This window comes from Artemia sp. Qi Xiang Cuo, chromosome 1, assembly GCF_049724085.1.
Source record: "Artemia sp. Qi Xiang Cuo chromosome 1, ASM4972408v1, whole genome shotgun sequence".
NCBI lineage: Eukaryota > Metazoa > Arthropoda > Branchiopoda > Anostraca > Artemiidae > Artemia > Artemia sp. Qi Xiang Cuo.
Genome location: NC_142794.1, coordinates 21941468 through 21967399, shown reverse-complemented (window position 1 = coordinate 21967399; position 25932 = coordinate 21941468). Strand labels below are relative to the sequence as shown.

At 34.4% G+C, this 25932-nt stretch overlaps 1 protein-coding gene across 2 annotated transcripts in view; it reads left to right on the top strand.

The window, feature by feature from the left end:
* The window catches only part of LOC148956117 (solute carrier family 35 member E2B-like), a 58317-nt gene that overhangs the window by 17842 nt on the left and 14543 nt on the right, over positions 1-25932 (top strand). For both annotated transcript variants that reach the window (XM_089095484.1, XM_089095571.1), the window contains 4 exons: positions 1279-1417; positions 8246-8361; positions 13719-13851; positions 20025-20078. In XM_089095484.1, the coding sequence (XP_088951610.1) occupies positions 1279-1417; positions 8246-8361; positions 13719-13851; positions 20025-20078 (442 nt within the window). The remainder of the gene's footprint in view (positions 1-1278; positions 1418-8245; positions 8362-13718; positions 13852-20024; positions 20079-25932) is intronic.

Here is a 25932-nt window from a genome sequence, read left to right as displayed (position 1 = left end):
AAGTTGTGACCTATTTAGATCGTTTTTTTGGCAAGAAATGTCAATGTGCCAGTTTTAAGAAAACAACTATGTAGCCGATTTTTAGGCTTGGCCTCGGAATGGCTACGCGGCAGGCTTGTATATATTAATTCTCAATGTCACTTACCTTGTAATCGCGGGAAAATTGAGTCTTTTCTCCATTTTATAACGTCTTCATAGGCTCTGTACAACCACACTGGGGAAAATACCAAATTTTTCTTAAAGTTGTGACCTTTTTAGATCGTTTTAGTGGCCAGATGTGCCAATATGCCACTTAGGAAAAAAGAAACTATGTGGCCGATTTCAGAGCCGGGCCCCGGCACTCGGCGTGGGGTATGCTTGTATATATCGATTCTCTTTGTCCTCTTTGTTTGCTACTCTTTCTCTGGGAAAATGGAGGGTTCCCCAGGGAATACATATAACGTTGAAGGATCGCAATGTCTTGTAATCAACAGTTGCGTAGTTTATGGCATCTTCGTAGGTTTTTACTAGGTTTGGCGCCACATTTTGTTGGTATCGAAGATTTTGATGGCGTTGTTCTTCTAACATAATTTTTCTTCCTTCTTCAGTTTCATTTTTGACTCGTTTTGATTTTTGCTGTCACTTGTCTTTTAACATCACAATTCTTTGTTCTTCACACCATTTTTCACATGATCTGATACTCGCCTTCTCGCTATCGCTTGTAATTCTTGCTGCCGCTTATCTAACCGCATATCCTATATATATATATATATATATATATATATATATATATATATATATATATATATATATATATGTGTGTGTGTGTGTGTGTATATATATATGTATATATATTATCAGATTTGTGTTCCATAATTTTTAGTCCTATTTCGCGTAACATATAAACATTTTTCGGTTGTGAGGATAGTCAGTACTTTTGACTGGGATTGGCTAACCAAGCGAGAAAAATCAAGCAGTAAAAAACTGCCTTTTTATGGTGACTTAGGAAAGTCAATAACTATTGCTTATAATTATAATTACAACATTGCTGCTTTTTTTAGTTTTTTTTTTCAGACAAGAAGTCATGGGAATATAAACACTTTCAAATTTATTGGGAAAAATTGTGATACCGCCTTTTCTGGTTCGGGACACATTTTCAAAATTTGAACTTTTTTATGGTATAGCTGTAAATCCTGATCTGCTTTATTCCTTCTTGGATTTGATATTGTCTTTGATTTTGCTTTACTCAGCTTATAATTTAAATTTGTAAAATATATTATTTACATTTTTTTTTTTCAGCTATGGGCCAAGTATTGATGTGTTTTTTTGGTGGAATTTTTATAAGCCAATTTTCATGTGGTTTGTTCCGTGGAAATCATTTTAAGACAATCAGATCCAAGAATTTTTATCGATCCATGCTATTTCTCGGATCATTAAGGTAAGATTGTCTCCAAGATCTGCAAAGTCATCATGTTGAACAGAGGTGCACACAGCTCTGACCCTAAGGGGGGCATCTGAGAATTTTCCCACGGAGGAGGTGCTACCCTAAAATGAATCCGAAGGACCCCGAGTCGCTAAAACTGAAACTTATGGTCTATATAGGCTTTTTACAACTCCAGGGAAAATACTCAGATTGTTGAAATAAAAACTCAGAAAATACGCAGAAGACGAGCTAAAAAAGCAAGTTAATAACCCTCTACGGGTCGAATCTGTGTTTACCTTTCTATTACAGCCTGTGTTTGTATAAATGAATTAACCCGTTAAGTTGTATTTAAAGATTGAAAACCTTATATTTTACGAATCATGTTGGGGTTTTATTTTAGGGACGGGGGGCTCATGGGTGCAATTTGTACCTTCTATTTTCCAAAATGTAGACATCGGTTTTAACAAGTTTTCAACATTACCATCTTTTTCACTAAAATAAAGCAGTAAAAAAAGACCGACTGTTTAATTTCGAGCCCGTACCATTGGGCCGAAGAGTTTAATTTTATGATACCTTTGTTCTCTCTGAGTGATGTTGGCTATTTAAAAATTTTTAAAAATGTTTTGTCTGAGAATAGAGTGGGCAGTATACATATCATTGAAGAAATTTAGGAAGAACATCCCTTGTTCTTGGAAGCTCTTCTGTACACGGAAGCGTATGTACATCCTCTAATAATAATATAATCAAGATGGTTTGCTTTCTCATTGTGATGGTGTGCTTTCAATCATGATGGTGTGCTTTCATTTTGAAAGCACAGGAAAGAAAAGAAATCTTTATTTTTGCTTTGAACCATAGATATGTATATATATGTGTGTTAGCGAGAGCTCGTAGGATGAATTGAATGTTCTGAATTGAAAGAATGTATCTTATCTTAGCTAACTGTCTCAACCAAGGTTTTGGAGTTAAATTTAGTGATTTTGTTTTATCTTTTGAACAAATATTTTTAGAATCAGTAGTGCATGATTGATCCAAAAGTTGAACAAGCTGTAGCCTAGGGCTTTCACTTTTGGGGAGCCCAAAAAAGAAGACCCATTTTCAATGATTGTCAGTCAAAATAAAAGTAGCTTTTGCATGATAATAATTTTATGTAAAATAGACATCGTTCTCTACTCTGGGACAATTTAGGACTCTCCAAATTAGACAATCCATCTTCTATATTTTACATGTCAACGCAATAGTAGCTTTTGGATGATAACAATTTTTCGTCAGTAGCAAGTTTTTCTAGGAGGTTCCCCAAAATAGAGAACACATAGAATCACATAAACTACCCATAGAATAAGCTGAATATTGATACTACAGTGAAAGGCGAAACGAGAAATCGAGTCATCAAACATTCTGATTTAGGACTTTCCTGAACATGAATCTTATCGAAGCTAACCATTGTCATCAGTATGTTCGACGTAGTAAATGCTATTATCCTTGGTTCTTGATAGTCAGACAAGTCAGGATTAAACAATGACAAAATTCCCTAATGTAGATGCTATATTGAGATTTATTTTTCTTAGCAAGGTGCTTACAAATCCCTGAGAATTAATAGGCCTATATTTTTGTCAGCCGAGGAGAAAAAAAAATGAATTATGAGCATCAATGAATCAAAAGTTCCCTTAGTCTGAGGTGCGTATAAAGGGATAAACTATCACTATCGTTTGTTAATGCTATCATCGATTTCGCTTTGGCAAAAAGGAAATATTTTAGTTTCATATAAGTGCCATTTAGTACCAGTTGTTAGCACAAGGATGGTTTATATGGACCTCTAAGACCAACAAAGTAAATTTTACTAATGGAAGCTCCAGTCTTTGAATACTTCTTAAAGTGTATTTTGGATAACTAAGTGTTTTTACTACAAAATAGGATATAGAGAGACTGAATTGGGGTACAGAGCATGCTGAAGTTAAGGGGCTGGACTATAAATCTCAGTTTGATAAAAAAAAAAGGTCAAATGTCTCCTTTAGATTATTACAGTGGAAATGCACGCTTGTTTGATAAACAATTATTTGTTGTGATGTAACTTGAATATACAGATATTTCCTATATGAGGTAACAGATTATACCTAATTTTCTCAGCACTTATAATTTTTTTAAGGCTTGCGTTTGGTTTGTTGTGTTTTTAAGTCATGTATCAGAGACATACGCTTTATTTTTGTTAAGGGATAAGATAGACTTGTTTCTTAACATCTGCAGTATGCATAACAGTTCTTTATACCTTTTGTTCTTTAGAAATAGACGAAATCAAAAAAATAAATATTTTAGAATAACTAGTTCTTTAGTAAAATAAGAGTTCTAGAGTTCATCAGAAGGATGTTGTTCACTTGTTGTCAACAGATAAGCTCTTTTTGACGTCACAGTAGATACTAACGGCCAACAGAAAATTCTTTAATCCTTATAACATCACTGGAGAGATTAGAGAATATTTCTTTGTGAATTATGCTGTTAAAAAAATTTGTTGCGTTTTATAAGGGTTTTGACATTTCCGAGTTTCTTATGAATAAAAATAGTTTTAAGTTAAAGATCTGTTATTCTGCCATCTATACATTTTTCGATTGCATTTTAGGTTTGCTTTCTAGGTATTTGAAATTCGTATTCGGCACTGAAATAATGCCTGGACTTAGCTTCGAGCCTTATCATGTCCAAGCCTGGCTCCGTGTTTTGAATTATTTTTGAACGGAAAAATTGAAGGAAAAGTAGGCCTTGGTTGTAGATTGTCTGTGCAATTGAAGCTGAAAAACAAGTTACCGCATTTTCAATAAAGAAGGCAAATTCTATTTCAATATTTTCTTTTATCGATTTCTATCAAAAATTAATTTTGGAGCTAAAGAAATCCTGTATTTACTCCTTTTATGCTGATACACTTTTTTCTATTTTTAATCGATAAAAGTGAATTTTGATATTTTATTTGTCTGAATTTTTCCTTTGCTTTCTTATAATAGTGTGTAATAAATGTTTTCTTTATAGTTAATCTATTCCATCCACAAGATTAGTTGAAAAGACATAATATCAGTATGTTATACAAAAGCCATAGAAAATCGAAGAGAATTGAATATTTTGCCCTCCTATATTGCAGTTTTGGAACGGACACTTAATATCACAGAAACTCCGGGACATAAATGTTGATATTACTGAGTTTCTAGCTTAGTACACCTTGATGTGCAATACAAGGCCATAAAGTTAAAAAAAAAAATCGGATATTTTCCCCATTGGAATTTAAATTCACTAACTCGTTCTTAGGCTAAACAAGTCCGTTTCTTATAAGTCCCTTTTTCCCAGTCTTCCCATAGTTTTTCCGTTTTTCGCAGTCTCTTTCCTAGCTTTTCCCCAATTTTTGTTCTAAGTATTTTTCATTCTTGTCCCTAGATTTTTCTTTTTTCCCAGTCTTTCCTAAGTTTTTCCCCTTCTCTCAGCCATATTTCCAAACTACCTGACTGAAACTTGACACTTTATATTTAGATTGTTTTTACAGCGAATCGGGATTTTGCATGCCTTTGTACTGAGCGTGGTTTTAGCTCATATGTGCACAAAAGCGGGACTGAGCTCATTTTCGCCCTGAACGAGGATTTAGATCGTAGTTGTACAAAGTCGTTCTGTTGGGGGTATGGCTCATCCCCCCCCCCCCCACTCCCCGACAATACAACCCTTGAAAATATTCCCCAAATGTACAATTGAGCAGCCAGAAGAAAAGTAAGACAAATAAAATAAACGAAGAAAAGTGTATTATTCTTCATCAGCTATTATAAAGGAGGGGTGGTGGGTCATGTGACGGTGGGGGGAGGTGCCAGATTCCTAAAGGAGCGCATTTCAATGCCCAAGTTGTTTAAATCTCCATGAACCTTCAGATAAATATAGTGGGGGGAATATGAATTAATCTCTCATCTCCCTTCATTTAGACTAAGCCTAAAGAAGGGTGCTGCAGGGTTATCTCCCTTCTTATTGTTGAAAATGTCTCTGGCGTTTATGTTTAAAGCTTTATCTAACTAAACGGATTTGCTTCGTATTTTATAAATTACATGCAATGATGTGCAAGTACGAATCAGCTGTTATGAAGGTAGGTGGTGGATCATTTTGTATGGGGGGGGGGGGGCAGGGCATTTTAAAGCAAAATATTCTAAGTCTCATTTAGCCTTCAGATAAGTTCTAGGGAGGGGGTAGAAATTTATATCTAATCCCTCTTGATCTCCGGAAAAATTTCTGGCCTGCGCCTTTATTATGAAAGTAAAGGGAAACTTTGAACCTCAAATGAGCGGAATATATTCCGTATAGGAGTGGACTTCCCACTTTTAAACCCCCTTGTGGTAGCAGAAACATTGGAGGATACTCATTCGATCGGAAATTGAGAGTTCTAAGTGTGTTTTTTTAAGTCAAAAGGAACTGGAGAGAAACACGCCCCTGCCCTGGAACCTTTTTGATAGCTGGTCCTTTTGTAACCCCTTAGAACATTTGATCAGCATTTTGAGGTACCCATTTTGTTCAGAATAGTTGAAAATATCAATAAATTTGTATCCAAGGATGTCTTAAATCCCAGAGCCCCTGGGGTAGGGGTCGTTGACAATTATGCGGACTTTCAATTCTTTACTGATATATTTATAGAGGAAAAAAGGGGGACATGTTTGATCTTGGGAGTCCAGTGGCCTAAACCTTGGGGATTATTTCCCTGGTCAAAAAGATCATCGACATTTTGCTGTGGGAAGGGAAGGGTTAGGAGCCCGAAAATGAGCCACAAAAACTTTTTTACTTATCAATTTAAACCTGCTGCCGTAAGTTCGTGGGCCAAGGGGACTATTGGACAAAAAAAAATATTCAAAGGACAGGTCTCTTTGAAATTGGTCCTTTCTCTAACACAGAGGGTTTAAAAAAGTGCCAAATTTTTCCGGTCGGCCTGAAACTTAAAGGAAACGTTGGTGTAAGTGGTCCTAACCCAAATAAAATAAAAAAGATATTGCTTCCCCTTAAAATGCATCCCATAAAAGTGCCAAAAACTTTTCCCATCCACTTCAAATGGTTCTTTATCTCCTTTTTAAAGGCCGAAAGTTACTGGAAGGCAATCAGCCTCTCTGTCGGTTCCTTTTCTGCTGTCTGACCCTCCTCTAACTTCTGTGATATCGAATCAAATTTTGAGATGTCTGTTCTGTTCAAAAACCTCAAAATGTCCAATAAGTTTGTCTTCGGGGTTGATATCACCCACAGCCCCAATGTTAAACATTACCTTACCTGACTATGATAACCCCCCCCCCCCAGACACACGAAAAAAGAATTAAAATAAAATATAAAAATAAATACTATAAAACAGTCTACACCACATATTCTGCCTATGTTTTGGAATTTTGGTAAAATATCCTAAAATTCCTTGTTTTTTACATTATTTTTATTTGTCATACTTTCTCTTGGCTGCTCAATTTTGTATGTGGGGAGAATTTTCCACTGTAAGGAATTATTCAGGGGGGGGGTATTTTCTCCGGGAGTGAATAAGCCTAGCACCAACACCTTGTAATTATTTTTGTTTTCGTATCAAGTCAGGACTGAGATTGTTTTTTCACGGAACGATTTGATAGCTTGGACTGTGCTTGTTTTTGCACTTCATGAGAACTTGTTTCCGCGACAGATCAGGATTTATTTCCGCGACAGATCAGGATTTATTTCCGCATCAGACCAGGAATTTTTTTTTCCCAAATCAGAACTTACTTGCTAATGTATCGAATCAGGACTTAGCCTAGTCCTACACCAAGTTAGGACTCGGCTTATTTTTGCGCCCGGTCAGTCTAGAGTTAAGCTGTGAAATTTTGTCATTTGGACGTAGCTCGTTTCCTCGTCGAGTTAGTCCACAGCTTGAACTTTTGACGCCTAGTCAGGTCAGGATTTGAATCGTTTTTTGTTGTTTTTACCACGGATCCATGGGCTAGTTTGTTGCTCTCCAGTGATTAGGGTTCAAACCGGGTGCAATATTGCTAGCTTTATGCAAAAATGTTGGAGTTGAATTCTGGGAAGCTGAGAGGGTTTGAAGGGGGTCACGAAAAAGGGTACATCTGTAGTGTTAGGAGCCCTTGCTCCAGGGGTTGTGTAGGCTATGCCTTAACTTGAAGGCACATTGTTTAGATTTTTAACCATTCCGAATGAACTGCTGTTTCAAGGTTTTTGATCTGATGCCATGGGGCTAACGAGTATGCCCGTGGACAAATGGATAATTTGACCTCGTCATTTTGGTTATTTTAAAGGTCACTAGGATTTTTAATTCCTGATCGAATGAGCCCCTTTCTAGGAATCTAGTAACAATTATTCTATACGAGGGGCTGTGGGGGATATAACATTGGTCTCTACCAATTCAGCACTTTTATCATGAATCTCAAAGATTATTTAGAAGGCATTTTCACAGCCATCCACCAGCACAGTCCACATCTGCTTCCAGAAGAAATAGGCTTTGAGCAGATTGAACTATTGATATGCGTGTAGCATCGATATTTGTTGAGGGGCTCGAAAGTTGTTTTAGTGGCGTCGAAAAACCAACCACCATGACCGCTTAGAATTCTTATACAGAACTTACTACAAACAGGTGTTTGGCTACGGCCTCCCCCCTTACTGTAAACCTTCTAGTGACCATTATGTCATTTACTCTTTACTGAAAACAAGATATATTTTAAGCATAATTTTTATGATTGTAACATCAAAAAAATCTATTGAACTAAATCTTGAGGTGCTGAGATTTCAAGGAATTAATATAATTATATATTAAACATCCATTTCATTTTTCTTAGTTTTATTTTTCGTCGATACTTTTTGAAAATTTACATTTTTTAGGTTTCTTACATTGCTGACGGGATCTCTTTCTTTAAGCTACGTTGCTGCAAGCTTTACAGAAACTGTCAAAAGTTCTGCACCAATGTTTACCGTTTTTATTTCTCGTTTTCTCACTGGTAACTTTTAATCTTTCTTTTTTATGTACTCTCTTTGATAATTTTTGTTCTCTGTGTGTACGGTACCATTAACTCAAAGCAACCTTGGAATGTGAGAGGGCACTATACTTTATCGGACTATATTAATATATTGATGATTATAATGACTTATTATATTAATTAGACTATATTAATAATGATATATAATAAATATATATGAGATCTATATAATAATTATACATTGTTATGGTACTTATCTGTTATAGCAACCCCAGTCAAAAATTACGCTCTGTAAAACTCGAGAACAAACCGGTTTCATCTGACTGTATTAAGAGACAATTAGCTTACGCTCAGTGGAAAACAAAAGGGCGGGGGTGAGACAATACATTAAACTTATATAATTTGGGCTATATATTTGCAAATTAGGGGGGGTGAGGGCAAAGTAATTGGAAATCCTGAAGTTAGAAAACAATTCCTACTTCATAATATGCAGAATAATTGTAGCTAACACATTTTGCGTGCAGACCCGCTACACTTTAACCCCACCCCCCAATGTGCACATATATAGCCCAAGTTTGTTTCATAAGTATTATATTTTCATCATGTTTTGGTATTTTTCATTAGGATTAACCTAACTTCACTTCTTGAGTGTGGTCACTATAACAGAAAAGTACCATTATTGTTATATATTGATATTAATTATATGATAATTAATAATAACAATCAATTAATAATTATACTAACAAAGTCTGTTATTATAACTAGGACTAGCTCTTAACTTACGAAAGTACAAAAATAAAATTGTGTATTTTTTTTAAACTGTTTATGTCATCATTTATTCTTATTTCTATGTATATTTTATTTAATTATTTTTTTTTTGTATTTATTTAATTATTTATTTTTTATTTCTTTAAGTTTTTCAAATTCACTTAAAAATTAGTACTACATAGGCTTCTTTTTCTACGCCAATATATTTTTCTTTTAGTATTGTTTGTTTTATCCTGTTTCGAGTTTATATTCAAATTATCAATTTAATGAAATGATTAAAAAATTGTTGAAGGATGCTTAAAAGAATAAAAAATGATCTCAAAGCCCTGTCAATCTTTGAAATCTTCGTATATTCGTAGCTTCTACAATCTGTTATAGATTTCTAAATTGTTTATTACCTAGTCAATGTAAAGTGTAGCAGTAATCTTTGATCAAATATCCCGAAAATGTGTTAGAGGAGCAACAATATTATTTTGTTTCTTCTGCATCCAATTGTGTTTCTTGGAAGAATGGGTTTTTTTTCAAAAGAAAAAAAAAAAATGATAACAAATTCCTTAAAAACAGTTTCAAAACATGCTGTTTTTGATTAAAACAAACTTATTCTTTATTCCTATTGCCTAGTCAGTGTTGTATCTCTTAAAAATGCATCAAAATCCAGGTAAAAAAAATTCTTGGTGTTATCTTTACCCCACCTCTTTTGGGAAAATGTATTGGTGCTCTTGTGCCATACCATTCTTCTGCCTCAGTCGTCAACGCAGGAAAGAAAGTTCTTGACTCAACCAAAATCAGAAACAGAAGTAGCTGGCAACAGTGCATTCTTTAACATGGGAGAAAATGCTCCGTTTTTGGATTTTAAATCTTTTTATTTATTATTGTACAAATTTTATGTTATGATGATTACGTCAGGGAACAGTTTCACATCTTGAGCATTTTTTTAGATTTGATAGAATAAATTACATCAAAGGAACTGTTGCACGTCTTGAGCATTTTTAAATTTGATAATATAAATTACGTTATTACTAAGCATGGGCACTGTTTCTGTTTTCTGTTATGTTTTTAAAGGACATGTTGCTGTTATGTTCCTACAAAAAAAAACAGAAACAGAACAAAAACAGATGATCTGTTTTTTATTTAGCTTTTCTGTTCTGTTTCTGTTTTTATAATAACTATTTTGTCCTATTTCTGTTTTTTTGTAACTGTTTTTCTTCTTTTCTTGATTCGAGAATGAGATATTAAGAAATTTTGAACTTACAAAATAGTGTTTTAAATCGTAATTTGAAATTACGAAGAAGCGTGTTTACACCCCATACAGTTTTTGGAATTGGAGCGTTAATATAAAGTAGAAGTAAGTAAAATAATGGCACTCAGTATGTCTAACATATCAAATGTGCTGCTAGATTGTTTAAGCTAGGCAAAATTAGGGCTTAGGAGTCAGATGAGAGTAGGTAGGTGTATAAATGGGAGAACAGTAAAGGTGCAGTTTTCTTCCACTAAAACAACTTATTTTACATTTCCAGGAAATTCGAGGAGATTCTGTATAAACATAAAAGCGCATTTTTGGAAAAAATGTTGTGTGCATAGACAGTTTTTCGCCTCTTTATTGAAAAATTCTTCTTTTTGGCGGAAAATGCTGCAATAGTACTGCTAATAAACCAAAACGTATCATTTACAAATTCTTTCTTTTTTAAGCTTTAGGTGTTCGAAAAACAGCTGTTTAAACAGTCGTTTTTTGAACGAAAACAGCTGTTCTCTGTTTTTACTACAAAACAGAACAGAAACAGGTCTTCTGTTTTTTTGTTGATCTGTTCTGTTTCTGTTCTGTTTCATTCAAGCCCTGTTTATTTTGTTCCTTTTTCTTCAGAAAAACAGAACAGTTCCCATGCTTAGTTATTACTTCAGAGGAACTTTTGCATAATTACGTCAGGGAACTGTTGCGCATCTTAAGCATTTTTAGACTTGATAATATAAATTATGTAATTACGTCAGAGGAACTGTTGCATAATTACGTCAGATGAACTGTTGCATAATTACGTCAGGGAACTGTTGCAAATCTTACGTATTTTTAGACTTGATAATATAGATTACGTAATTACGTCAGAGGAACTATTGTATAATTACGTCAGGGAACTGTTGCAAATCTTAAGTATTTGTTTTTATTTGCGAGTAAAATCATTTCGTAACTTGTACCTGTCTCCTCGCCTTCTAAGACAAAGATTTCGACTCTTAAAGCAGAAACATGGCTCGAAGAATCGAAAGCTGGATTGAACAATTTCAAGTTGGCTCCTCTGACATAGACTACAAAATCAAGCTTTAGCTCACGCATTTAAGGCTCTGGCCCATTCTTGGCTGTTACCACATATTCGAGACCAAAAATGTATTGTCATCGGTAAAAGTTTAACATAGACTTGCGGGTTTTACCTTTCGCTCGACCTTTCTCTCCTTCAGAGTCTTGAGCCCTGAAAAAATTTCTTGATTTCAGATATTAGTTTCATGTTCATCAGCAAAAACAAAGCGTAAAATGACAAATTCAATCATATTTGCTGGTATTTACTCTGTCAACATTGTCTTTGCCCTTCAAAAAACTCGGAATTTTCGATAGAGCCAAAGTGGAAAACTTTTCAGATTCGGAATTAGCACATATTTTTTGGTCTGTTTGTGAAAGGATCATTTATATAGCAATTTGTTTGAGGTTGGCCCCTTTTCCCCAGGTTTATGACAGGTTTTATACCAGTCAAATTAGCTTAAGATGATGACCATCAGTTATAAAAACTATGCATTCTAAAACCCGGTTAGAATTATATACAGCCTTCCTTTACATAGTATACGATTCATCAACCGGGCCTGAAGTCCACGCTTTATGCAAAAACTACAGAGGGCCGACTTTTACTATGTTACCGCAATGAGTCAAAATCTGTGGCATAGGAGAAAAAATTTAGGTTAAAACCTAACCATTGCTCTTCCAACACAAATCCTAAAACATAAATGATGAACCTCATTATGTCCTTCATAAGCAGTGGTACTGTCTCAAAACAGGACGCGGATCTTCTAATGGTGGTTATTTCATATAAGATGTTGTCGATCAGCCTGAAAATATTCTTAGAAAGTTTAAGACTCTGATTAAATCAATCTTATTTCAGAGGCGGTTTTAGGGAGGACGGGGCATACTTGCCCCGGGTGCAGAAATTTTAGGTGTGCAATTTTCAATTATAACCGTTTCAAATTATAACGGTTATAATTTTTTTTAATTGTGTTTTATTAAAAATAAAGTAGAGGGCGCAGTTGGGAGTAAGTGTAAGTAAATTGAATCCAAAATTTTAATTTTTCCCTTGTTTTCAATACCACCCCTTGAAAATAAAAGTAAGTAGACCGAATTTAAGCAATTTTAAGTTCAATTTTAAGCAAAAATTAAGTAGACAGAATGAACAAATTAGAGGCTACCAGTTGGGATGAGATAATTAATAATTGTTTAGAGGCTAAAGTAAGAAAAGTCAGATGTAAATTAATGGAAAATTGAGTTGATTATTGAAAATTTAGTTGAAATTTGGCCTGAAAATTTTTTTTTTGGGGGGGGGGGACAGGGAGGGGGCTCTAATCAATATTTTGTCTTGGGTGCAAGACAGGCCAGAACCACCCCTTTCTGATTTTGATCTGATTATTATTATAGGTTTCGGTGTATAACTTAAATCCTTTAACCAGGCTCTTAACTTAATGATAAATCACAACTCAGGTCCCATAACTTAGATCCTTTACTAAGGAATCGTAACTCAGTCCCTTAGGTCCCGTAGTGAGGATCCCCTAAATAAGTCCTTAACTTAGGGAAGAATCGGAACAAGCACAAATTTGCCCTCTAAGGGGTTAAAATGGGCTAAAATTGTGTTATATGAGAGAAATGCTATAGCTGTGAATTGTCATGAAAGGGGAGACTGCAGAGAAACTTTTAAATATGCTAAGATGAAACTTATTTTCCCTTTCTTGAACTGTCACCGTCACACCGTACTTAAAAAACCCTGTTATACTCCCCCTTTCCGCTTAATCTTTCTTCACGAGGGCCAAATTTTAAACCAGTTGCAAAAATTATGGAAGAATTTTAGCAAAATTTTGTGGCCTCAACAGATTGTTTCAGAAGATGGACATAAAGGTTCAACTCTTTTCTTGTTTTCTATTGAGAAACAAAATTATAGAATTAGTTTCCAAATATAGGATAAGAAAGTCTCATAATGTAACTAAAATCACCGCCAAAACTGAATGAGCCCTTATTTTATTTTTGCTAGCATTCAGTTGACAGTTTTAATTTCCCCTGTTAAAACTTAAATTTGAACTAAATGTCAATGATGATTACCATAATTTTCTACAATCACAAGTTTTCTGAAAAAAATTCTAATTGACTCGTGTCTATCGAAGCTTTCTTGCAGGACAATTAAAGTGGGTAGAATCTTTAAGAACTCTTTTATGAACTGAATTGGACCGTAACCCCCTAGAAATCTAAAGATTTGGATGGCTTTTATTGTAGTTTCTTGAAAGTTTTATGCAACTTGTAACCCAAAAGATAAGTCTAAAACTAAATTAATAACCTAACTTAGCTTACTTGTCTAAAGGTTATTTAATTTTAGGTGAATATACTAGTCCATTGGTCGTTGCATCATTGTTGCCAATCATGAGTGGCCTAGCCTTGTGTTCAGCAACTGAATTAAGCTTTAATAGTGTAGGTTTTGTAGCTGCGGTTATAACCAACATTTCCGAATGGTAAGTGTCTTGTGATAGCATACGCAGTAGTTGCAAATATTTAATTCTAGTCTTTCTATATATTTTTATGTAATTTTATTTATTTAGGTAATTTTTTAAAGATAGCATATTTATTTAAATAATTTAATATTTATTATTATAATTTTTTAATATAGTTTAATATTTATTTTAATAAGTTAATAGATTATTTATATTATTATGGACAATTTAATGTTTAGTTTTAGAATTTTTTGCAATGTTAGACAGTTTATTAAAAGTCAAACTGCAAATATTGAAGTTTAGAAACTACAGGCTTTTCAATTTGGGGGGTTAGGAGAGTTAATGGAGTACCCAATCTTGAAGATAAAGCTCAGAAAAGGGAAGAAAGCTTTAGTTAACAACTGGAAGCTTTAAGTTTTTTTTTTTTTTTTTTTTTTTTTTTTTTTTTTTTTTTTTTTTGACACTTGGGTTTGTAATAAATGTCATGTGGGAGTTTGTTTTTTCTTTTAGAGTATGACCTTTTTTTGACAAAATACCATTTTTCTAAAGCCTTAGTTACCTGTTATATCATCACCATTGGAGGAAAATTTCTATAAAACAGGATTTTTTTTAAGATTCAGAGGTTAAATTAGCCTTTAATTAGCTAATCTGGATTTAAAACCATAAAACTGCAAACATCTGTATAACTACACTAAGAAATCCTAATCGAGCTAAATCTCTTGGTGGTGGACAAATAAGGGCTTTTGAAGAATTTAATCGGAAAAAATAAGGTCGTCGCGTAACATGAAAAGAGTTAATTTGAAAGATTCTTGAGATTAGTTCTAAAAACGTTTTTCCACAAAAGAAGTTTTTCAAAGAAAAGTAAAGGACTGTATAAAACCAAACAATCCTTATTTCGAGCTAGATGTTTTATTTCTCATAATATCGAGGAACAAATATCGCCATCGTAACCAAGATTACTGAAGAAGACAAAATGTGGATTGACAATTTAATATATATATATATATATATATATATGCTGAAATTCATTCCTCAAAGTCTTGATAGTTTGGGATTGATTGAATTTAAAAACAAAGAAAATATTTAAAATCTATTTTGTATTCAGTAAAATGCAAATTCTGTTCTGGTCTCTAGAAGGCAAGGGGGACGTCAACCTACCTAGTTTTTGCAGTTATTGAGTTTGACTCGGTTTTTTTACTCTAATTTCTTTTCGACTTTATTATTTAAATCGAAATTATTTGACTTTATTATGCTTATCTTTGGTTTAGTGTGATTTTTTATTTTTCTGTGAAAAACTTATTTTGTGGAAAAACTTGCTTAAAGTTAATTTATGTTCATTTTTAATTGACAGTCATCTTTGGCTTACTACAGATTTTGGCTTACTACTCACATGTTGGATAAAAAAAAAATTTAGAACGTTTAATATTATGCGCCATTTTGACAATCTGGATATCCATCCTCCTCAACTTTTCCTGAAAAATAAAACTTAATAGCCTATTGTGTTCCTAAGACATTGTACCTATGTAATTTTGGCAGTCTGGGTCCATTACATTCTTTTGATTTAGTTTGATAATAAGAGCGGAAGTAGTAATAATAGTAGCCCTGAAAGTTTCAAATTAATAACCTCACTCGTTTCTGAGATGTTGCATAAAAGTCTTTTTGACAACCAGTACTTCCCTTGAAATGTGTATTTTATACCTTATTGCAACCCTAAGATTTCCCGCTTGGATATCTTGACAACCTGGTCTATTTTGACAACCAGGATGCACTTAAACTATTTTAGTTTCGTTCGGTAGCAGCAGTAATAGTGGAACTACTAGCAAAAGTAGTAGTAATATTGGTAGCCCTGGAACTTTCAGCCTAATACCCTAAGGCGTTCCTGGGATATTGATAATACACCCCTTTGATAACCCACATGACTATTGTGTGTTTTGATTCAGTTCAATAACATTCTCACCTTCCCTGAAAGTCTTACTAATACCCTTAGCATTAGCAATAGTAGTAGTCATAGTAGGCAAAGTAATAGTAGGAACATTTGGAGTAGTATTAGTTATAGCAATAGTGGTATTAGTAGTTGTAGTAGTAAGAATAGTATTCACATTGTGCCTTTTTGTCTAGTTCAACATCCCCTCATCATACTCTGATAGTTTCAACTTAATACTTTAAGCTATTTCTGAGATATTACTGATTTGCTCTTTTGATAACCTACATGCACATAATGTGTACTGATTTAGCCCAATATACCCCTCAACAGTCCCCTAAATTCCATATTAATACCATTAGCCTTAGTAAAAGTCGCACTAATAGCTGTAGCAGTAGTTGTGCTACTACTAGTAGTGGTAGTATGCCCATAATACATTTTTATTAGTTCAACATCCGCCACGTTATACCCTAAAAATCTTAACCTAATACTCTATGTCATTCCTAAGATACTGTTGATACGCATTTTCGACAGCCTGCAGAAACATAGCGTGTTTGAATTTAATTCAGCTTCCACATCAATATTTCTTGATAATTCATCCTTAATACTCTTAGCCTTAGTAGCAGTATTAGTAGTAGCAGTAGAAGCAGTAGAAGCAGTAGTATTTATGATGTACCTTTTGGTTGGCTCAATATCCCCCTTAACATATACTGAAAGTTTCAACTTAATACTCTTAGCCATTCCTGGGATATAGCTGGCACGGCCTTGTAATAACCTGCGTCGACAGAGTGTGTTTCGATTTAGTTCAACATCCTCCTCAACATTCCCTGGAAGTTTCACTGTAATATTCTTATATCTTTTTTTACTATTAGTAGTAGTCGTAGCAGTAGTAATAGTAGCACCAGTTGCAGTAGGAGTATGCACATAGTGCCTTTTGGTTAGTTCAACTTCCCCCTCAACTTACCCTGAAAGTTTCATCTTAATGCTCTTATGTGTTGCTGAGATATTTCTAATGCGCTCTTTCAAGGAGGCACACTTGTGCCTCTATAAAGAGGCGACCCACCACAATGTTAAGCGATTTCAGGTCCTAGAGGTCGCAGAGAGACGGCGGTGATCGCATTTTGTAGCCCAAGCTCAATTTAAGAAACGTGCAAAATTTCATCCTCCTCCGACTTTATCTTCATGGGGTAAACTGGGCCGGAAGTTTCGACCCTCCCACCACAGCCCCCCTTTAACGTTGTTGAGCTTATCCTTGAAATTTCAGCTCAATCCGATCACTCCTTCCCTGTTTTCAAAAAACCAAATATAGCCACTTAAAAATTCATTTCTCTTTTTTTTTTCTTATTCACGCCTACAGGCCACAGTTGGCAACTGATCCGGGTGAATGAGGACTCATTCGAAGCAGAATTCGACCTGTTAGGGCCTTTTGATATTTTCAGACCGAAAAAATTATCCCCCGAATTTACATTTACGAAAAACCTCATTTCCCTATAATAGCCTATGTTAATTTTTCCCACCACAACCCCCCTTTAACGTTGTCTGATCGGGCTGACATTTAGAGGATAAGCTGTCCTGGGGCCTGGGAGCTTATCCTCGAAATTTCAGCTCAATCTGATCACTCCTGTTTTCCAAAAACCAAATATCAAGTTTTGCTGCGTCAAAAATAGATTCCCCTTACTAAAAAACAATTACAATTGTGTCTCTTTAGTGCAGCGGCCGAGACTCCTGACTGTCAAGCAGAAAACCTGGGTTCGATTCACTGTCAGAGGAAATTTCTTATATACTGAATTTAAAGTTTAAAAAAGAAGCTCAGTTTCTTTTTTAAATTATTTGAAAAAAATTACGTTTTCTAGAGAGTTAAAGAGGCTGAGTTACAAGGTCGACCCTTAAAACGTACAGGGATTAGGAGGCACCCTGTACGACGTGATTTGAGTATTCAGGAATTAAAAGCCTTAACACAAGAATGTTCAAGAGCGGGGGTTTGGGGGGTGGCAGCCCCCCAACTTTAACTCCTGACACGATCAGCTAACAGTTAGTAGAGCAATAATAAGTAATAAACTGTACAAAAACGTGCAGAAATTATTTGAAAAAAACTACGTTTTCTAAAGAGTTAAAGAGGCTGAGTTACAAGGTGGAACCTTAAAACGTATTTAAAGGCTGCGAAAGCGGGGGTTTGGGGGCGGCAGCCCTAAACCCCCGCTTTCGCAGCCTTTAAATAAAAAAAGTTTTTTAAACTGAAAGTAAGGAGCGACATTAAATCTTAAAACGAACAGAAATTATTCCGTATATGAAAGGGGCTGTGCCCTCATCAACGCCTCGCTCTTTACGCTTAAGTTTGACTTTCTCACAACTCTTTTTTAAACAATAAAAACTTTAGCGTAAAGAGCGAGGCGTTGAGGAGGGTACAGCCCCTTTCATATACGGAATAATTTCTGTTCGTTTTAAGATTTAATGTCGCTCCTTACTTTCAGTTTAAAAACTTTTTTTTATTTAAAGGCTGCAAAAGCGGGGGTTTGGGGGCGGCAGCCCCCTAACTGTGCCTCCTAATCCCTGTACGTTTTAAGGTTCTACCTTGTAACTCAGCCTCTTTAACTCTTTAGAAAACGTAGTTTTTTTCAAATAATTCACAAATTACATGCACATAATTTGTTTTGATTTAGTCCAATATGTCCCTAAACATTCCCCGAAAGGTTCATCTTAATGCTCTTAGCTTCAGTAGCAGTAAAAGTCGTAATAGTAGTAGTAGTAGTAATAGCAGCATACGCATAGCGCCTTTTGTTTATTCAACATACCCTGAACGTTTCAACTTAATAACCTAAGCAGTTCGTGAGACATTGCTGATACGTCCTTTTGACAGCCTACACGTAAATATTTAATTTTGAGTTCAACATCCTCTCAAACTTTACTGAAATTCTCACCTTAATAACCTTGAACCTTAATACCTTAAGTGCTCAGAAGTAGCAGTAGTTGTAGTTACATGCAAATTTTGTCTTGCCTCGTTCAACATCCCCCATAGCATGCCCTGTAGGTTTCAATTTAATACTCCAATATATTTCTAAGGTATTGCTAATATGCCCTTTGACAACCTGCATGTATGTAGCGTGTTTTGATTTAATTCAAATTCCCTGGAAGCTTCACCTGAAAGTCCTTGGCCTTTTTGTACATCAAAATTCAAACACGCCTCCCCCCCCCTCACCGATAACAAATACCATAATGTAAATAATGGTTGAATTGAATAACTTCAAACTTACCCTGAGGGCTGTGGGGGTGGGAGGGGGGTTGCCATTTTCAGAGGCATATTTATTGGATCTTTCAACTATGCTTAACAAAATAGCTATCTTGAAATTTTGATCCGATAAATTTTGGGGAGAAGTGCGTTTGAGGGGGGCTGGCTAGTCTTCGATCGCTTTTGACGCTTAAAAACACAAGTGTCTTGGTGAAAAGAATAATATAAAAAACAAATAAATACATTTTGCCCACTTCGCTCTTTATCAAGGCAACGCTATTGTATCATGATATTTTTGCCTGAGGTTAAAATATATGGTGTCCAGCAGAAAAATATATTTATGTAGTACAGGCTTTAGATATCCATGCAAGACGTATCTGTTCAGAAACTATGGATATGCGCTCACGGGTTTGCTGGGTAGGAAGAATATGCCTGTCCGTGCCTTCTTAGAACAGTCGTTGTCCCAGAGACATTGTCACGGAACATCCTGCTTTTTTCCTTGTAAGAAATGATGCAATAAATGGGAAGATTATTTCCGTTACGAATACTCTGCACAGTGTTGGGTGTGAACAATCCAAACTTCCGGAAATAAGTGACGGTCCTTGTGATTCTTGAGAAATACATCATTTTTATGACTACATACCGAGGAACTACTTACTAGGGGCATGTCTGTCACAAGTACTCTGCACAGTTTTGCGTGCAAAAAAATCCAAACTTTAGGAAATTGAACAAGGGGTTTTGGGTCTTGAAAAACATCATTTGTTTATGAAATACAGGAGGTACTGCTTACTTGCTTGAGGCACAAGTACTCCGCACAGTTTTGGGTGCAAACAATCCAAACTTTAGTGAAGTAAGGAAGGGGGTTCTGATTCTTTATAAATGTTTTTTTTTATGACTAAATATTGACACTTTTCTGTGGTTTGATGTGGCTTTCTTACAATTTCTTTCTCTGATGAGAATCCCTGCGAAACTCTTATTCTGGATCTGTCTGTCCTGCAACCATAACCTTCTGAGCAAGAATAATGTTTCCTTTTTTTCTCTTTTCAGTTGTCAGAATGTATTCTCGAAACTTTTACTTAATGGTGAGCGATATAGATACACGTAAGTCTCAAGTTGATTCAGTTTTGATATTTTCTTTGTCAAAATTTCTTTTTTTTTCTTCTATTTTTTAATTAAGGAGGCAACTCACGGGTGTACAATTCTTTTTACTCCCGTAAAAAGATTTTTTTTTTTTTTGACAGTTCTATTTTTATTTATTTTTTTTAGGTACATCGTTCAGAATAACAAAAATGGCTACTTGTCGGCAATCTAAGTTTTTTTTTCTGGCAGATTTAATAAATAAAAAAAGCCAAAATACAGCAGTCAGGTCAATATTGGACCTAATAATATAGAAGCACAACAGTCAAATTCATCGATATATTTTAAAGTGTAGAGTAGGAAAGTAAAAAAAAAATACAAACCGACAATCTCTTTTTAGGCTCGCACCAAGCTTCGAATTTCTCTACGCAACAAATTTTATCTTCCGCCCACCAATAAAGTTTTGTTCAAATTTACGAATTAGCAACAGATAAATTTGCAAGTTTATTGGCGATATTCATGGTTGCAAGTATTTTTTTACTTTTTTTGGCAGAGAATGTGCTCCTGAATTCTGATCCAAAAATGCGGGGATAACATCAATGATTTTATCCTTGCATTTTGCTTCATCTTCATGTTTACATCATATTCATCCCTTATATATTCATAGTAGTAAAAAGGGCTAAAATTATGTTCGCTTCCTAGCGTGTTATGATAAAATGGATCAAGGGTTTCATTTTCTGTTGTCGAAACGAGAAAATTAATTAGTTTTTATAGTTTTCAAGTCACATTATAGAAAATAACAGGTCTTCCATCTATTAATGAAAATAGGCTTCAAGTTTTAGTATGGAAAAATAAGAAGTTTTCAAATTATCAATATGTTATGGAAAGTAGGACTCTGAAGCCCGTCTAGAAAGTATACAACTTCTTTTTTTTAAAGAATCCTTTGCATCTGCATTTTCATAACTTATAAAATTGCAGTAAAATATTTTCAGGCAAAATATCTGTCATACAGTCTGTAAAAATAACAATATTGTTTTTAAATATTATTACTGTTATTTGAATAAGAGTTATTTCTGTATGAATAAGAAACACCAAGATGTTTAGCATTATTCACAACCAAAGTCCGAAAGTAAGAAGAACGTAATTAAGTGTTCTTGGCTTGACCCACTCTCCCTTGAAATTTTCGTCCGACTCGTAAAACGTAACATAAATGTATATCAACAAATATTTGATGGGTTTATTAAAGTTTTTTGTCCTGGATACGCCCAAAATCCTGTATACGCCATTCCTAAAATCCTAGAGTAGCCGGCTCCAAAGAAGGACACGTCTTAATAAAATTAGGCAATACCATTAGATTCCTTATTTTCTGCTCTATTGTAACATCATACTCGAGTTTATGAACCCCTTCCCCCCTCCCTAATGGTCCTATATATAATCCTAAATAATGTATTTCTTCCCTGTTTATCATCTCCTGATGCGTCATGTCTCATGTCTTCGATTAGCGAAATATGTTTATGTGACAACATTGGCACCATAGTTCTGAAAATTACAAATGGATCTTTTTTGTTGCCCCCCCCCCTCGAATAGTTTTGAAGAGTGATATACGGAGTTTTCAAGTAGATGTGCTATTTATAGTGACGTATTTATATAGTTTCAACCAATCAGCAGATTGGTTTAAGTTTTAATGTGGATAAAACTGTAGCTGTCAGTTTCAACCTTAAAGGATACTCTCATAAATCCCTCATCTTACTGAAACTTGTATCCCCATCTCTAAAAGCCTTATTTACCTGGGAATGCCCATTGGAAATTCAATTAAGGAAACTATTAAGCTTGCCATCCAAAATATTAAAAAAAAAGACAAGGATTGCTTATGCGTCACTTTTCTCTAATATTACACACCTTAGTCGTTTCCATCTTTCTAAACTTTATAATAGTCTAACTGTGCCTCATCTTCTTGCTCTGTCTCCTATTTGGCAACTTTTTCCTGCTTCAAAAAAAGCAACTTATTCACCGGATTTATTTTAAATTTGCAAAATTTCTTTTATATATGCCCCCTTGGACTAATAAAGTAGATAAGACTATATTTATGTACCCTATCCGGTTCTCGGAATACCAAAAAGCCGTTACTAGTTTGAAAAATGGATTTTCGGCAGGATGTGATGGTATGGTGACTGTTGCATTATCTGCAAGTGTGACTGTTGTTTGTCTCGGGTGTAAATGCATCTGATTCACGTGTAGCTAAGTGACATTCCAATTAGATCTCTAATTTTAAGGATCAGAGTCGATATCATGAATTTAGCGGCTCCACAACTCTGGTTGTAACAAACATATTTTAAAACTTATTATCAACTAGTATCAAAGTCTGTTGATCAAAAGGATAAAAAATATTGGGTACATTTTTTGTGAAGAGAGGAGAATAGATAGGAGAACAGATAGCTGATTCCCATGAATCAGCCTTACAATTTGCACCTAGATATTGCAACCTAGACGCTTATTACTAATATCAATTGGAGCCACCCTAGATATCAGACGTGATAGCCTCTGGGCTTTGTAAACAAATCAAGTAGTATCCAGGTGGTATCCAGAGCTCTTGCCCCATCTCCTTCCTAAAAATTCTGTAATATGTTCTTAACATTTAAATATTTTCATGGTATTTTTCTTCACAGAAATTTTCGTTTACAGAAAAGGAACTCTCCAATTCTTTTTCCTTCCACAAAAAAACATAAACCTTCTTAGTTTTTTGTTTCAAAATTGATTTAAAAAGACATACCCAGAATTATTTCAGCTAATTGTCCAAAAATTTAAACTGTAATTCGTAATAGAAAATAATTTTATGTTTTTTTGTGGAAGGAAAAAGAATTGGACACTTAGTAGAATTTTGGGAAAAAAATGAATCTAACTTAAAGATAACCTGAAAAAAGGGAACGAATCCTTTGATAGGGGGGTGCGGCAGAGGTAAAGGTTTACTGGAGAAGAGTATCCCTTTTTTTTATAGCTCAAGGCTCTTAAAAATAGATGTTAATATTTTTTTCAAATAGTTATTAGTTTTGAATGCAATTTGAAAATAAATATTTAAAATTTTTACGTAGAATCCCGAAACTTCTGTGCTTACTCTTTAGTAAGCAAATAGCCCCTGAAGTGAACGATTTATGACAGCAGTCAGTTTTTTTTCTATACAATTAAGGAATGAAAATTAAGGTAAAATCAGCCTTTGGTAAAATCTCAAAACTTTTTTTACTTTTCCGCATGCTGTGTTGTGCAGGTACTGATATCCTGATGCATTGCCTTCAGCGGAGAGTGCAATAGGTGTTTGAGGGCAAGTCATCCAACGCTTCCCGTGCTTTTTTCCCCACATTTCTCCAGGTACCCATTTAGAGGTGGGTAGACTCTGGCTGAACTTACAGGGTCACACCATTGACCAACGTGCCAAATCAAATGGCCAGCGACACCGAGAATCATATCCCTGTCCTCCGAATTTCAAGTTTAGCGCTCTGAGAACTGTAAGAAACACATCAAACATTTGCTTATTTGCATTTTTGTGTACCTATCCCTCCATATCCCTCCTGGATACGGCCTTGCGAGGTCCATGTTTAGAAAAAAATTTCTAAGTTGCAGGTATGCCGCGCAAGTTACTTAGTTACTTAGGTCCTCCTGAGAAAATATGATAATGTGATGAATGCGGACATGCTGCATGTTATAAAGCAAAAACTGCATTGTTTTAATGTTTTCTTTTAGTTCTGTAAATATCTTAGGGCTTTATCTTGGACCATCAAGGGCGGGGGGGGGGAATTGTCAGAAACGCAAATGTGATATTTGAAAACAGCACAACTTCCATTTTTCTAAGACGTTTTCTTGTCTTGCAGCTGCTAATCTATGCTGTATCCCAAACTCTTACTTCGAAGCCACAAAACATTTGCCACTATACAGCAAATATAATTGTATATATTTATAAAAAATGTCTAAATCAAGATTTGGGGCTATGGTCGCACTTTTTCATATAGATGAAACGTGCCCCAGTGCCTGAAATACATAAGATTTAAAGCTGCAATGGTTAAATAAATAGTTGCCGCTACAAAAATTTTCATAAATTATACCATATTAAATATCATAGATTATGAATATATTGTTTATTATATTATATTATTTATATATTTTATGATATTATAAATTTTATAAAAATTATAACATTTATTTTTATAAACAGGATAAGTGGAATAACACACTGAAGGAATTGATAGAAGATAAATAAGTATCCCCTACGACAATACTGCAAATGTAAATACATTTTAAAAAAATTAACAAATCAAACATATGCAGCCTTTTTTTCTTTTTTTCTTTTAAGTGACTACTAATTTTAATATAAAACCCCGAAACGCGTCCTTTTGCTTTCTTTTCTCTTGTGAAATTTATGTTGTGACAACACTGGCGGTATGTATATCAAAATTCCTCAACGTTCTCGACTTCTTGAATAGTTGTTGACAAGTTTACAGATTAGTTGAAAAATTATTTTTATGCATTGTTTTATCGCAGTTCACAGAGAGGTGTGTCACACAACACCTTGTCACAGAAAGGTGTTGTGTGACCTTTTTCTTTATCTCATTTCATTTTTAATATATTCAAACGTGTTCCTACTCGCAAAATGGATTTATTTGCCTTTGTCATCCGTTGAAATAGGTTGAAGTCAGAACTATGATATTGTCTATCTTTGCTGTAACATGGATTCATAAACAGAAAGAGTTCCCTGTAAAGGCAGTTGGTCTTTATGATCTTTAATAGCAAAAAAAAAGAACTCGTAACCTGTTTTTTTCTGTTTTCTGCTCTTAAATAAGATTTATTTGTTTTACTTAATGACTTTCGAATTGCCACAGCTGATCTCAGGGAGGGAAATAAGGCTATGACCATAGATTGCCTCCTAAGTATTCTTCCTGTCAATGTGGATTTCTAAGAATTTAGCTTTAAATTAACACTAGTGTACCTTCATGTGACCTCGACTCAAAAAATTTGATGAAAAAAGGGCAATATTAAAAAGCTCTAACAAGCTTTTAAAAATTATGTTACCTGGTTGTGTAAAGGCCAAATCATCTTTATTATTACTATTTCTATTATAACGTTACAGCTTAATCATAAGTGATGATATACCGCTAGTCCTGATAATTACCTTACTTTTTTATATTGTGTTCTTTGTTAAACCTTCTCTTGGACACCTCTAGAGAAGGACTTGTGTGACATTGTTGTATTTGTGCTTCCAAGTCTTCATGTTTAGTCATCCGACATATGCTTTGTAATATTTCCTTCAGCTCAAGTAAGAAAGAATGAATTTCAAAGAGTCATGGTGGTTTTTGGAAGTCAGGGTTGTCATACCAATAAAATTGCTGAAGAAAGCCAAAAAGTGCTATTTAACGGTTCTAAAACTGCCCTGAGATTAGATTACATTGAATTCAAATATCTTTAGGTTTTTTTTTAGTTTTGAAGGCTTGAAAAGATTTTTTTTTTTGCCAGAAAACTGCAGTTTTATAAAAGAATTTAGTGCTAGTCTAGTTTACATTTTATTACCGTCTGTAGTTCGCCACCCAAATTCAGCAAGATTTTGCCAAGGCGCTAAGTATGACAAGATTGAACATATCAAAGGTTTATAGAATTTGTTTGGCCATATTTTAGCTCTGCTTTGCTCAACCTCTTTTCGATTCTTTTGGTACTTTGGGAACATGATTGGAATTAAATTTGTTTAATTTAGGAAAACTTAAAGTGAATATTCTTTTTGAAAGCATTCTAGGATTAAATTACTTTGAATTTAAACATTTTTTTTTTTTTTTGAATTTCTATAATTTGACCTATGTTCTAGTTGTTTTTCCTTCAGTCTCATCGTATTGTAATTTTT